Genomic DNA, 14,892 nt, shown 5'->3' with positions numbered 1-14,892 from the left:
TAATAACATCCTTCAAATCCTGCATTGTGTTGCTATCTTTACAGGAAAGGATACATTTTTTTGGTATGGAATATTCTTGGTTTCAATGTTTTTTTAATGTATTAGCAGTGCTGTGAGTAATCATGAATCTCATTTGTAATGGCTCTCACTTCGGGTGTTGAGTCTTTCCCAATTCTTTTTGTGTGTAATTGTTTCCTGTTTTCTTCTCTATCTGTTGACTAATATTCCTTGTGGTTGAAACCTTTTAAAAAATAAGCAACATCACTCTAGTTGCTCTTGTGAAAGATGTACAGTATGGTGTTTTTGTATATAAACTTATATCATATCTTCAATTGTTTTTGTACATCACTCAACGAAGATTCCAAACCAATCCAACGTCCAGTTAATAGCAATTATACGGCATATCTTCACTTTGGTCAAGATTCTCTCAACTCGAAGACATTGATTTTGTTGACTCTTAGTAGTTAATTCAGTAATTAGAATTTTTAGTTTCATTTAAAAAAATTAGTTTGATCGTTTCCATGCGGATTAAAACACATTTAAGTTTTGCGTATAAATTGGCTCAGTTTGGCCTTAGAGTGAAGTAGAATTTTTTATTACTATTATTATTTTTATTGTTGTACATATTTTACCTAGATGTTTAAATGAATTGTTTAAGCTCTGACACTATGTGAAAACTTATAATACTTTTTAATGTTTTCAATTGACTGAAACAATTTGCAATAAAAACTGTAAAATAAGAGCATTTAACAATGTTACAGAATGTTTTTAGTCATTATATATTTTTATGTAAAAAAATGACATTTAATATTAAAAATGATGATCATGTTTATTTTTCTAAATTACTCTTGATAGAAATTACATGGTTTAAACAATATTTAAGTGCTTTAAAAAAACTGATCTAAATGCATTATAAATCCAGTATTAGCACAGTAAATGGTAAACACCATCATTATGCACTATTAAGTTGTTGCAAAGTAGCAAGACCAAACATGATATATAGCTACCAGAGTCTATGGAAAGCTGTCATCAGCAGTTTAGTCTAGGAAAACTGCTTCATGTGCCTCTATTTAGTTTATGAAATGTATAATCAATTATTTAAATTCTTGCAATTCTAAATCATTTTCTTCTTTGTTTTTTATCATTTCCCAAAATTTTGTATTCTTTTCTTTTTTCTTTTTTTTTATACCAATTCTTCCCTTTCCCCTTTTTTAATTTGGAAAAAAAAATAATACCAGGTTATAGAACTGTAATAACAAAGTAGTAATTCTGTCTCTCAAAAACTTTATGAAAGTAGTTTTTTCAAGGCAGTAATTGCATAAAGCACTTCCCCTATTTTTCTTAAAGCTGCCATCTAGACGATTGTCAGAAAACCTGGACGATCTTGGACCGAGGCGTACTCGCAGCAAGCGGGCGTCTGGCGACCGTAGTTTAAAAGCGAAATCTGTGTACGTGCAAAGAGATTCACGGCGGAGTAAGACTCTTCCTGGTGGCATCCCAGAAAATGAATTTGTTAGTATTTCTGCTCCCTTTCCTGCAAAAGTAAGATATGATGAGTACTTGATATTTTGTTTTGTTGTCTTGTCTGTTGGTGTGTTTGTTATTAGCTGTCTGTAGTATCTACCTCTTTCAAACTCTGTAGGCTTCATTTCATGTGCTTCTTAATCCTCCTGCTTTATACTTTACTGTACTATTATATTTTTGGTGGAGGTGCAGTTTTGTTTGTTACTACTTTAGTTTTGTCACTATGTTAATGCACCATGTATTGTGTATATATATATATATATAGCTGCTTCACTACTAATCTTACTAAACAATCAATCACAAGTTTCTACTCTTGTACTAAGTGATCATCATTAACATAAGAGTTAGTGTAACATGTAAGTACATTGAACTGTCATGTTTCTATAACTAAAATTGCCTTTTCAAAAAATGGATGGATCTCTTAAGCTTCCACTAGCATTAGAGCACCACAATCTTGCTTAGAGCTCCTTGGAAAATATGAAAACTCTTAAAAGGTATCTTATTTATATATAATGACATGTTTTATTATTGATGTCCAATAGGCCTAAACAGGTTATTTTACTGTATTTTCTAGTAATCAGCATTTGCCTTTAAAATGATTATGTATTAATAATTCAACACTAATTGTGATAGCATTTTTGAAGTTTTCTATTTACAAAACCACACATCAGTTTGTTTTGTTAATAACTTGATATTAAATCTCGGTTTCCTGTTTTGCACATTGATGAAAAGATCAAACATTGGGTGGCTTTAATTTTTTTGGTTTCCATTATGAAACTAGAAGCAAAGCACATTACTGTATTGTGCTTGTGCTATCTCTATCACTTATTGTTTAAAATACTTCCTGGTATTCAATACCATTATACTGTGGATATTTACCTCAAAATGGAGATAAATGAAGAGAAACCAAGCATTATGGTATCACAAGAACATAAGGAAGATGAAGAGGATTATTACAGCCAGGATTTCAGACAACGGTGCTTGAGTGTGATCCATGATAATTTAGATTCTATAGGAGATGAGTTTGACGACCTAGACTTACTGGTATGTATATCTGTCTCTTATACACATCTAGATGTGTATAAGAGACAGTTAGAGCACCACAATCTTGCTTAGAGCTCCTTGGAAAATATGAAAACTCTTAAAAGGTATCTTATTCATATATAATGACATGTTTTATTATTGATGTCCAATAGGCCTAAACAGGTTATTTTACTGTATTTTCTAGTAATCAGCATTTACCTTTAAAATGATTATGTATTAATAATTCAACACTAATTGTGATAGCATTTTTGAAGTTTTCTATTTACAAAACCACATATCAGTTTGTTTTGATAATAAGTTGATATTAAATCTCGGTTTCCTGTTTTGCACATTGATGAAAAGATCAAACATTGGGTGACTTTAATTTTTTTGGTTTCCATTATGAAACTAGAAGCAAAGCACATTACTGTATTGTGCTTGTGCTATCTCTATCACTTATTGTTTAAAATACTTCCTGGTATTCAATACCATTATACTGTGGATATTTACCTCAAAATGGAGATAAATGAAGAGAAACCAAGCATTATGGTATCACAAGAACATAAGGAAGATGAAGAGGATTATTACAGCCAGGATTTCAGACAACGGTGCTTGAGTGTGATCCATGATAATTTAGATTCTATAGGAGATGAGTTTGACGACCTAGACTTACTGGTATGTATTCTTTAATGTTATAGTTGGTATACCTTGACGTTAGTAACGGACAACTCAGCCTTGTGCAGTATCAGCTTACCATGGACTACTACACTGTCATGGATAATTTGTTCGATACCTTGGACACAAGGCTCAAATTGTAAAAATATCAGAATTTTTCATATTTTCCTGCAAATTTTCGTAGGCATGGCAGCAAGAGAGAAAGTCATAATAACTTTGGATTTTGAATTTGCAAAAAAGTGTTTTTTTCAGAAATACCTGTAGTAAAAATTTTCACATGTTAATCTACTATTTCCGTAATGATGATAAATTTCCCAAATTTCCGTGTATGTATAAGGAAATGCTATAATACTTAACCTGACCATGGACAACTGAACAGCTGCATGGAGCACTCCTACAGTTTCGTGATCAACTTGTACAATATTATAGTAATTTATCGTAACAATGAGGACTGATTTTTCACTGTCTTAATCTCATACAAAAGTATTCATCCCAATTACTTTACCTTTTGACGTGTTTAGGTTCTATAAGATATAAAAGTGGCATCCGGTGATAAATTTGTGTACTTCTTTTTATTATAGATCTTTTGAAACTGTGAATATCATAGCAATTTGTTTGCTGATGAAATCAATTTCATTTTTGTGCATTCATTAGTACAGATTCTTTGCACAATGAGAGTCTCTGGTCTTCAGGTAAAAGTTACCTTTATCATTGCAGATTTTAACTGACGTATTGGAGTGACCCACTATTCTTCCAAAAGATGAACTGAGTTCTTTATTTTGTACACTAAGCCTCTTAGGTTGTAAGTGCTCATTCAAGAAGGTTTCTACCAACTGAACCGTGAGCAAGGAAGATCTCGAACCAGTGCCAAAATTAGAATACCCCAAGGCTATAGGGCTACTGCATGCTCTTGGCAATAGGCTTGGCAAAATACTAGGCCCAACAGGAATAGGCCTAAGCTGGCCAGACTGAGTGATTAGGTGGCAGATGCAGGTAGATGCAAAGAAATGAAATTATAAGTATGATGAGTGAAATAGTAACAGGGGAAAATGTGGTTTTAATCACTTTAAAGTGAGAAGTTGTAGAGGGAGCTGACTGGGAGGTTGCTTTGTTGTTTGTTCGAAGATAGTCAGTGTTTTCCTTTCTATATTATTTCAAGAGAAATGTTAGCATGCGGGGCCGATCGAGATAACACAACCCTAGGGGGTCCGGGGGTATGCGCCCACAAATTTTAGTTTTCTAGAAAATAACCTCCTTTTCTTTTTCTTTTATTATTTTTTTTTTAACTTTTCAAATGAGGGGACCGGGGCTCGCCTGGCCACCCCTGAAACCCACGCCTAGAGGATACTATTTTTAAGCAGTTAGAGGTGCTGCCATATGCTGAAAAAACACTCCTGACCAATCACTGGAAGTTTTGTGGAATTTCTTATATACAGTAATATAATAACCATTACAGATTACATTATGACTTTTTAAAGCATTGGCAGGCCTGAAGCATAATGTTCCAAAGGTTGTCCGTAGTGTTATCCAGTCAGTTCATTCTTCAGATTGTTTTGGGGTGGGTGGGGGTGGGGGTGTTCTCTATTTCTTATACACATCTAGATGTGTATAAGAGACAGGGTGGGGGTGTTCTCTATTTTCCTTTAATTTTGTTTGTTTTTGTTTTTTTCTTTTATCTGACAAAGGAAACCCTAATTTTTATAATTATTTTTTTGTTTGTATTTGCTGCGAAGCAGCCAATTCATATTCTTGACAGCAATTTGACCTCTGAAAGGCCATTGTTTGTCAAAAAAACAATCGCCTAAGACAACTGAAAAGCAGAGTTTCCTTCTTTCGTTCTGCCGGGTAAAATCAATTGCTTTAGGCGACGTTTGTAGACTAACCTACTCGTACCAACGTCAGCATGTTGCGACGCTGGAGTACTATTCAACATTTTTACTATATTTCTAGGTTTCCTAATTCTACGTTTAATCGGCTCATGTCTCAGCCACAATATTTTGAGGCCAATATTATTTACGAACCCAGTTAAACTTATTTACTAGCCTATTTCAACGTGCTAATTATTACATTTAGGCGACGCTTGTTGTAGACTGTCATAGTGTTTTCGGAAATAAATACCATTTTATACACATGCGCAGATCGATTCGCCAGCAGCGAGTCATCGCCAGCAGCAGCAAGTCGCCAGCAGAGAGATGTCACTGCAGCAAAACTCTAGTACACAGTACCAACGCTGTTCTAATATAGACAATGGGTCATGCTCATATTATTTGTTATATTTTTATTATTCATTATTTTCACTTGACTCGCATAAATAATTTTGTTCGAAGAACATTTTATGCAGTTGTACTTCACAGCACTTCACTTGCAATTTGCAATTTCTAGTTTAATGTATTTTATTATGCAGATTGTCAACAATGTTTATTTGTATTGTTGTAATGTCCATCGTTACTGAAGTTAGTTATTTTTAAGGAGTTTGAATTTAAATGTGTAAATACATGTTCTATAACATAAAATCATTTAGTAGTAATAATAGTAAAATGATATTTCATATTTAGTGAAGCATTGGCTTGTTTTCTTAACTAACCTCTGACATACTGATTTTTTCTGTCGCGTTCATTCTGTGTTTCTTAACTAAAACATTATATGTTCATTCCATATTTTAATAACTTCTGGTTTCATTCACTCTCATCCCCGAAACTACAAATACCGGGTTGGTGTCCGGCGGGGGATAGTTTCACTGGTAGTTAAAGGTACTGTGTTTTTGTTATTTTCTTTAATTCATTATGTTTTCAATAATTTTGTTTCTTATTATGTGTGGCCTTGCATGGCCTTGATGAAAAACACCATGGGTGATTCAAGTGTCTCTGTGTTTAAATAAAGTATTTTATTATTACTGTATTATTATTATTATTATTATTATTATTATTGGGATTCTTTATTCTACTCATAGTTCTTGTATATTACATATTTTTAATTATTATAAACAGAATGATTTAATACAGTTAATTGTTTTCAGTACAATTGTTTGTCCTCAATTACAACTTTTGCTAAATACAGTTTCAAATTTACTATATATCATATCTTATAATGGCATTTTTTGTGTAGTAGGCCTCCTTTGATAAAAATCTGACATGGTATTAACAGACATTTACTGACTTTGAGCAGTAGATTACCTTAACTTAAACAGGTGTTCATTGGAAAATTAGACAGCTTACGGTCCCAGTTGGGCGAATTCTGAAGCCAGATCTGGCTACCACTAGACCTACCATAGGTCATTATCTAGACTTGCCACAAGTCCCTTATTATTTATTAGGGCCTGGAACCCAGGCTAGTCACTATTCTACACAATGTTTAAGATTGAGAATATAGAGGAAGCATGTGTAAGTAGTTGCATATGTCCCGAGCACATGGTGAAGTAGACAACAGAAATCTCTTGATAAAATATTATTATGCTACTGAGGAAAATTGTTATTAACCTATAACCACCTGTATTTGCTTGTAGCTTCCAACAAGTTTTTCAGCGTATGACATCGACCGTAGGGTGGAGGAAGACTCACCACCAACACTAGCTGATAAAACTGGCCATCTGTACTGCTTAAGGTTGAAGGATCACCGTAAAACCAGAAACAAATGGTCCAAGGTGTACGTTGTACTCACACATTCATCGATAGTTATTTATAAGGATCAACAAATGTTTGAGGTTGGTTTATGTTTATTAGTGCGATTTGGTAATTACTAATTGAACATTAAGAGTAACGAAACACAATTAATTATTAAACAACATGTTATGGTGGTGAATCTATTGACATCAGTCTAAATACATGATAGTGGAGTTGAATAGCTTAGTGATTAGGATGCTTGCCTTCTAAGTTCAGGGTCCTGGGTTCAATTCCTGTAACAGCCGGAATTTTTCTGAAGACTGAAAACTCCACTTCTAATCCACATAATGTGGCTTCATTGATAAGAGCATCAAGTTATTTCATTTATTGAAGAGGGCCCCTAAATATCTGCTGGCCTAGGATAGGCTGGAAGGGTCACTCTCTATAAATATGGTTAAAAAAATGATAGTAAATTATTGATAAATTGTCTTAAAATGTTTCAATAGGGACTTTTAGATTTGCACGTCGACATAGTGGACTGCTACGTGATGAGGTCATTTTAAGGCACTGCGCATGCGTTACGTCGTCTCCCTCGTCCACTACCAAAATCGAGAACGTGTTCACCTCGTTTTTCCCGTTGTCCTAAATCTAGGACGCCGTGCTCGCTTGTGAAGTTTAAAGATGGAAGATGAAAATATAGCGGCAACGCTGCCTTCACTAAGTTCGTCCAACTGAGGCAGACAGAGTCTGGGGGAAGTTTCTAACTTGTGTTGAATTAATCTGTATTATTTGCTTTTTAATGCACAGACAGTTATGTAATTTCTACTGCCTTCGTAAACACAAAAAAGGCTGTGGAAGTTCATGAGCGTGCTTACGCCAGTGTGCATGCAATGCAAACTTGCACCGCAGCGAGCGCAGCCGGCCGGGGAGGCCTGTTAACTATCTGCATCATCGCAGTTGACGCACCGGATGCGCCCTGAAGTATGCATTACATTCATCATTGTTGTACTTGTCTAGATCAAATTTCTGATAATCTCGGTACCTCAATTCGGCATTTTTGGGTTTATTTGTATTGTATAAAAACATGAATTCCTCATCGTCCAAGACACCTGTAGAATATGCAAAGACGACAATTTCGCGAAGTCGATGAAGGTTCACCATGAAACAGCTGCTTAATAAGGTTGCCTAGCGCACGCTATATGTCGACTGAAATCTAAAAGGTTTTCATTTGTAGTCAACAGGTGTAGTTGACTACGTTGACACGCATGACTAGTCGACATGAACTAGGTCCACGTCCACACAATCTAAAAGTCCCTATTAAAGTTAATACTTAAAATATGAAGAGCCGTTACTAGGTCTACAATATCGGGAAAAGTACGGTAAAATGTGTACACATTTGGTGGGTTAGCATGGACATTCTTTCTAGGAAGCACACTAGACCCTTTATACTAATCAGGCCCTAAATGGATTGTGTGCTATCCCATAACCATCACCCCACCCTGGGAGTCTCCTTGAAGGATAGAATAAAGCCCCATAGCACCACACAGTCACCTAAAAATATATGTAGTAAAAGTTTCGATGAATAAGAATGACAAGCAAAGGTATATGCAAGCAAGGGTACATGCAAGCAAGGGTATATGCATGCCCAAAGTAGTTGACATAAACTCGTCATTTCCTCAACTCATATGGTGACTTAATATTCACAAATTATTGAAATAAATTCTGAAGTATTTTGTGGTAATGCTATATAAATGCATAAATTATAAATGCTAGAGAAAAGGAATTTGCAAAAGTGAAAAAAGGTAAAATTTTGGCAAATGTCCAGTTTTGTTAAGGTGTTTGCAGATGAAGTAGGAGACCCAGCTTTGAGTCCTGGTCAGGGTTGGTTAAGTGTTGGATAATAGCACGTAGAGGACTTCACCATCCTTTAAAAAACAGGCTTCTCACCACCAATTCCCTTAAGCATTAATTTTTGCCCCAAAGTTAATGGTTTGACATACCACTTTATATTAACCTTAGTGATAAACTGTACATCTGTTGTAGGTGATATGACAGGTATACACTAATTCTCTTTACAGGGACGGGGTGGGAGCCTGGGTCGTCCAGAAAGCAGTATTGAACTTAATGAAGCAACAGTAAAAGTAGCAGAAAAGGACTTCAGACCTAAGGGTAAAAATGCATTTCATGTAAGTAGTATTGGCTTTATTAGTAATATTAATAAAACTTATCATAATTTTGGACACTTTGCTTCTCAACATGCAAGTAGCAACTCTTTTGTCATTAGAAAAAGCTTGTCATTTCAAACCAAAATCAATGTATGTTAAAATATTTAAAAATTTGTATAAATCCCAACTTCCAAAGTTGAGCTAAGCATAGCATCTTTAAACTGTGTTTAGGTCATAGGTCAGAAACTCAATCAGCTGAAGCAAATCCTAGCAGAACATAGCTGAGGGTAGGCCTTACAGCTGAGAGCTACCTAATGCAATTTGTGTAATTGTCATTTCTTTTATTTTTCTTGCTTTATAGCTAATATCTAACACGGGAGTAGAAATGGTCTTACACTCGGATAAATCACAGGAAACTGATGCATGGTATGAGACAATTATTGAGAAGATTAGTAAACTGGTGAGTGAAGATAGTCAACTGAATTGTCATTTGATTTGAAATATAGATTAGATTTGTCTAAAGAATGCTTTTAGTTTCTTTCTGTTAAACCAACAGAAAGCAAATGTAAACAATTTTTATTATTAAGTTTCATTTTCCTAGAGTTTTTTTTTTTTTACTCTTTATTCTTGACCCATTTGTATTGTTTATTACTTAAAACTAATATCTATATCTGTTTTTGGTGATTTTTCTCTACAGTCACCTCCCGGTCACAGGCCAGACAGAAAGGGCAAACATAGTGTTTCTGATGAGGACAACGACATTCCAACTCTTAATCCAAGAGCGTCTAGGAAACAAAGTAAGCAATACCACACCTGAAAGTGATGTGATGCAATAATCAATATTTTACAAAATGCTCACTTTCATTGCACTGTTATTGATTGTTTCAACAGATACCGACAAGAAGAAAATACGGAGTAAATTGTTACCATTTATAGTAAGGAGACCGACAAAGAGGGATTTAGAAATCAAAGGAATTCTTAAAGGTAGCTAAAGATTTTATTGGTTTTGTCTTATTTCTTGCTTTATTATTAATAATGCATTTGTTATGTTTATCTTATATGAATGTTAACTGTCATTTTTAATGATATGCATACTTATATTATTTTTTAAGTTTATGTTGTTACTGGTAATCTTTTTAATAATAGAAATAATAATTAGTAATATTAATAATAATAATAATAATATATTAATATATGCTTGGTTTGTGAATTATCTTATGAACAGAGGAAAATGTCTTTGGCAAGAGACTTGATAAGTTATGTGAGAAAGAAGGCACAGTTGTTCCTAAATTTGTTGAAATATGCATTGCAACGATAGACAAGAAGGGACTCAGTGTTGATGGTATATACCGTGTCAGTGCAAATTTATCAATGGTACAAAAATTGCGGTGCGAAGTTGATCTAGGTAAGAGATTGAGTTTTTTATTTTATCTCGGCCAACATTTGATTGTTAATACAATTACAAAATAAAAGCAAGAACCATTTATTTTATTATTAATATTGTTTTGAGGAATAAACTTAATTATTATATGATTATGATGTTTTGTGTGCTTTTTAGAACGTGAAGTGAACTTGGACAAGCCTCCATGGGATGACATCCATGTGTTGACGGGAGCATTGAAACTGTTTTTCCGTGAACTTCCGGATCCACTAATCCCCAGTAATATGTACCAAAGATACATGTCAGCTCTCAGTAAGTTTCTCTTAAATTCTTTTTAATTTCATGATAGTAATTATGTAAAAACATTATAAATTTTTTGATTTTTTTTCTGATTTTCATTTGTTTTTTCTTGTATTCATCAATTTTTTTTTATAGAAGCGCCTGACAGACAAGCAAAAATAAAAATGTTCCGAGAATTGGTAAAAAGGTTGCCGTCTTGTAATTATTCAACTCTGAAGATGCTGTTACAACACTTGCTCAGGTAGAATTTTAATCAAGTTATTAAAAATTTATTTAATTTTAATATTGAGGTAATTGCTCAATCATCATTCCACAACGACAGTGGCTGAAATGAACCATAGCATCAGGATAACCCTCTACAGGGGGGTTCCCATCTGGGGGGTGCAAAAATTGTACCACTCGACTCACCAAAATTTAAATCTGTAAAAACAACCATTGATGTTGACAAACTTTGTCAAGTTGTCAGTTTTACTTCTGTAATTTTGTGCATTTGGATTGATGTTGTTGAGTTCATATTATAAATCTATTGTTTTAAATACTACTTGCAGAGTTGCACAGAGGGCAGAAGAAAATCGTATGCAAGAACATAATCTGGCAATTGTTTTTGGACCGACGTTGATGTGGCCGCAAGAAGAGACAGGCAGTGTTGCCTTAAATCTTGTCTACCAAAATCAAGTTATTGAATTTCTTCTCCTCGAAATGAAAAATATATTTTGAAATCACAAACATTATTTTTGGTGATCTTTCCATATTTTAGGTATTTTTCTCCTTTTAGTGGTGCTTTTTTCCATTCATCTTTTTATCTTGGCAACATATGTGTAAGTGCACAGGGATAATTGGTATCAATTGTTGTAATCAGTCTTTTTATAAAGACTGACTATGTTGAACTATCATTGATGATCATATCATACCAATCAATGACCAGCCTGTCATGATGATAAACAAGTACCTTTGATGATCATTACATCAATTAAGTTAGCATTAATGAAAATATCAACTTTAGGGTTATTTATAGTATTATTGATGATAAAGGATTGAAAGGTAATTCTATACTGGATCAGTTATTGTATTGTTTTTAAATTGCAAGTGAACAGAATTTTTAAGCATTAAAAAATATGATGATGTACTATTTAGAGTTGTTTGTGCAAACACTGGGTAAGAGTTGGTTTGTTATGGATTCACCCCAATCAGCTATTCAGTTAATATTTAAAACAGTAAGATTTACTTTACTATGACTAACTGTAAAACAAAGACTATCACTAGTACATTTTTATATAATTAGCAAATAGAACTGTACAAGATAATTATAGATATTGTATGATATAGTAGGAGGTATGAAATGACAAATATTTTAGTGAAATATTTAAAAGTTTGATTAAATTTAAAAGTCAATTAGACAATCCAATTTCAATTATATAATTATGTAATTAACTTTTTTAGATGAAATATCATATTTTTGATTATGTTTTTTAAAAATGATTAATTTTTATGGCATGTTAGTATTTGAAGTGACTCAAGAGGCTAAACAATTAGGGAAGACAGTTTAATATTTTGGAGGTAAATTTTGGAACAGATTTGCCAGAAATAACTTGCCTCAGAAATAGTGTTACTTAACAAATGCTGCATTCTTTCAATCAATCCAGTGGCTTGTAACATACCTTGGTTAAATGTGAGCGTTTTAGGATAAGTTTTTTTATTATTAATGTCTGCTGAAGGCAAATAAACAATGATAAATAAATGTTTAATTGCTAACACATTATTTTAAGACAATTTTGATTTGTAATTTTTTGTATATTAAACAATTAAAATTAAATAACATGGTAATTATAGTTCGCCTCCAACTCAAGACCACTGTTGGACCTGAAATTTGGGTGATGTGAAGGTTGAGTATCCACTTGAGAGGGTAAAGCTTGTGTTAAAAGATTGACGAGTTTTATTTTGGTCTTTGAAATGATGGTTTTGAATTGGAGGGGTCTGGATTTGGAGGGTGCACTGTATTTCAATAATGCCAATCAACATTGTCTATAGTTTAATGGCAGATATGCTGCTGTGATAACAAGGATAATACTGAATACATCCTTTCCACTTATATCATTTACAAATAAGTAATTACATTACTAATTTATTATGCAAAGCTTTGAATAGTAGACCATTATTTACGTAAACATTTTAGACATTTATTTATGTTTAGAATTGTGCTTTCACTGCACATATGTAAAGTACCTATTACTAATTTTCTTCAGTTTCATACTAAGTCTTTCAAAGTATTAGTTCATAGCTATGTAAAATACATGTTTTGTAGACATTGCAACTTATTAACGTTACTGTGCATATTAATCAAGAAAGAAGACATTACTCGTGTATTTGTATTTGTACTTAGATTTAATGTATAAATATCAAGAAGTTATTTTGTATTAATAGCAAACTCAACTATTTTTTTCATTCAGTGATTTGCAAAAGATGCCATTTGAATTAAATTGTATATGTTAGGTTTGAAAGGAAAAGTTATATAAGCTTGTAAATGTATATTATAAGTTGTATGATGTGGGAATACTTGTGGAACAGTTTCAAACAATATTTTTCTAATTATTTTTACACTTTATATTATATTTGATTATATTATTAGTGTATTGTAGGATTTTATTTTTTTAATGGGTCAATTTACTAGATAAATCTTTATGAGGCAGTCAATCCTAAAATAAGGAATGATCATGAAATATTTTATAAAAATTGTTCAAATATTTATTGACATGAAGATAAACCCTACAGAGGGCGGTCCTCATTTCAATCTTCAAAACTTGTATAATACGTAGATGTTTGCTCCCTATTAAATTCTAAATCTAGCACTGATCTATATGTTTGTAGGGAATTATTTTACAAATTTCTTTTGTCATCCACTATGTCATGGGGAATTATTTTTTTTAGACTTTGTTTATTACCATATCAACAAACATTACATACTCTTTTTAAATGGAATTTTTTTGGCATTTAAAGAAAACTATTTTCTTTCATAACCTTATTTTTATTATATACCTAAAATCTATATTTATAAACATAACTAATGGTGGTTGTAACTGTCAATTAATCCAACCTTTGGACTAGAAAATGACTAGTGGACTTACACACAGCCAAATCTGGTACTGTAATTGTATGATATAGAATATTAAGGCTAACAATGATCAGTTTTAGGGGATACTCGGGTCATTGTTAAACATTATACTATATTTCGTAAATGAACCAGTAATACAAATAATAATAATTCCTTTAGTCCAATTGAGTAGTTGTACCAAAAACATTAATAATTATGCAACTTTGATTTAGTACGAAAGCAGATGGTAGGATGTGCGTTAAAAGACGTTCACAGATGCTTGCAAGTGTGTTAATAAGTGATTGAACGGGTGGCTGTATCTGGGTTTGCGTGAATGAGTCTGACAATTTCCAATACCAGCAGATTGAGGAAATCTCATAGAAAAAAACTGGGCAATTTAGTTAATTTTAACAGGGGTTTGCATACAAATGGGTAGCAGGGCCAAAGTGAATTTTCAATTAAAAACTGTGGGCCACACCCAAACATTTCCTAAAAAACTTGACTGCTTTTACACCGCTTTATACCTACTTTATGTTAACAGATAATCAATAAATAGTTTAGAGATGTGATGCAGGCATAATAGGTGGTCAATAGTTCACAGAATATTTATGCAGGTAAAAGTGTTTATAACATCATTGGATTTTACGATTGACTCGAAGAATCTTTGCTGCATAAACAAAATAATGTTGAGTGTCTGAATACAATTAGTGTGTGAACAAGATACTAGGTTCAACAATAATTAAATTTACACCTTTAAAAAAATCAATAATTAAATTGCAAATAGAAAATATTACATATTTTTGTATTTATCATCTTTCTGTAATGGTTTTTATTTGGTGAAGTCTGTCTGTATAAATACATGCTCCGAATTGCGAATACTTTATGGTTGAATGTTTGAAAGCTTATGATTTTCAGTTTTGGGTCATTGACACCTTATAGAGCATTTTTTAGTTTTTCTGAATAAAGATATAACAGCAATACAAATAAATTGAATCAAAGAATTCTTTACTTTGCATCAAGTATACAGTTTAATAATTTTTTAAAAAACATACTGAAAATGTTAATATTGCAATTGTACTTCAAATGTAATTTGTCAAGTATCTACATCTTGATGGCTGCATGTCCAAGGATAATTTT

General features: G+C 32.7%; 1 protein-coding gene across 1 annotated transcript in view; it reads left to right on the top strand.

Moving 5' to 3' along the window:
- LOC117106778 (rho GTPase-activating protein 15-like) overlaps window positions 1-14,739 on the top strand; it is a gene marked incomplete at its 5' end in the record, with an annotated part of 49,860 nt that extends 35,121 nt beyond the window's left edge. Inside the window, 10 exon segments of the mRNA XM_033248219.1 lie at window positions 1,348-1,542; window positions 6,725-6,922; window positions 8,900-9,007; window positions 9,348-9,446; window positions 9,684-9,783; window positions 9,878-9,970; window positions 10,212-10,391; window positions 10,545-10,679; window positions 10,803-10,908; window positions 11,216-14,739. Of these exon segments, the coding sequence (XP_033104110.1) occupies window positions 1,348-1,542; window positions 6,725-6,922; window positions 8,900-9,007; window positions 9,348-9,446; window positions 9,684-9,783; window positions 9,878-9,970; window positions 10,212-10,391; window positions 10,545-10,679; window positions 10,803-10,908; window positions 11,216-11,384 (1,383 nt within the window). The 3' untranslated portion in view covers window positions 11,385-14,739.
- Between the last annotated feature and the right edge of the window lie 153 nt (window positions 14,740-14,892).

The sequence above is a fragment of the Anneissia japonica genome, unplaced genomic scaffold (assembly GCF_011630105.1).
Source record: "Anneissia japonica isolate Jap-2015-1 unplaced genomic scaffold, ASM1163010v1 scaffold2471_len1564793_cov202, whole genome shotgun sequence".
NCBI lineage: Eukaryota > Metazoa > Echinodermata > Crinoidea > Comatulida > Comatulidae > Anneissia > Anneissia japonica.
Note: the sequence above shows the minus strand (reverse complement) of the source record. Positions and strands in the feature narration are given on the sequence as shown.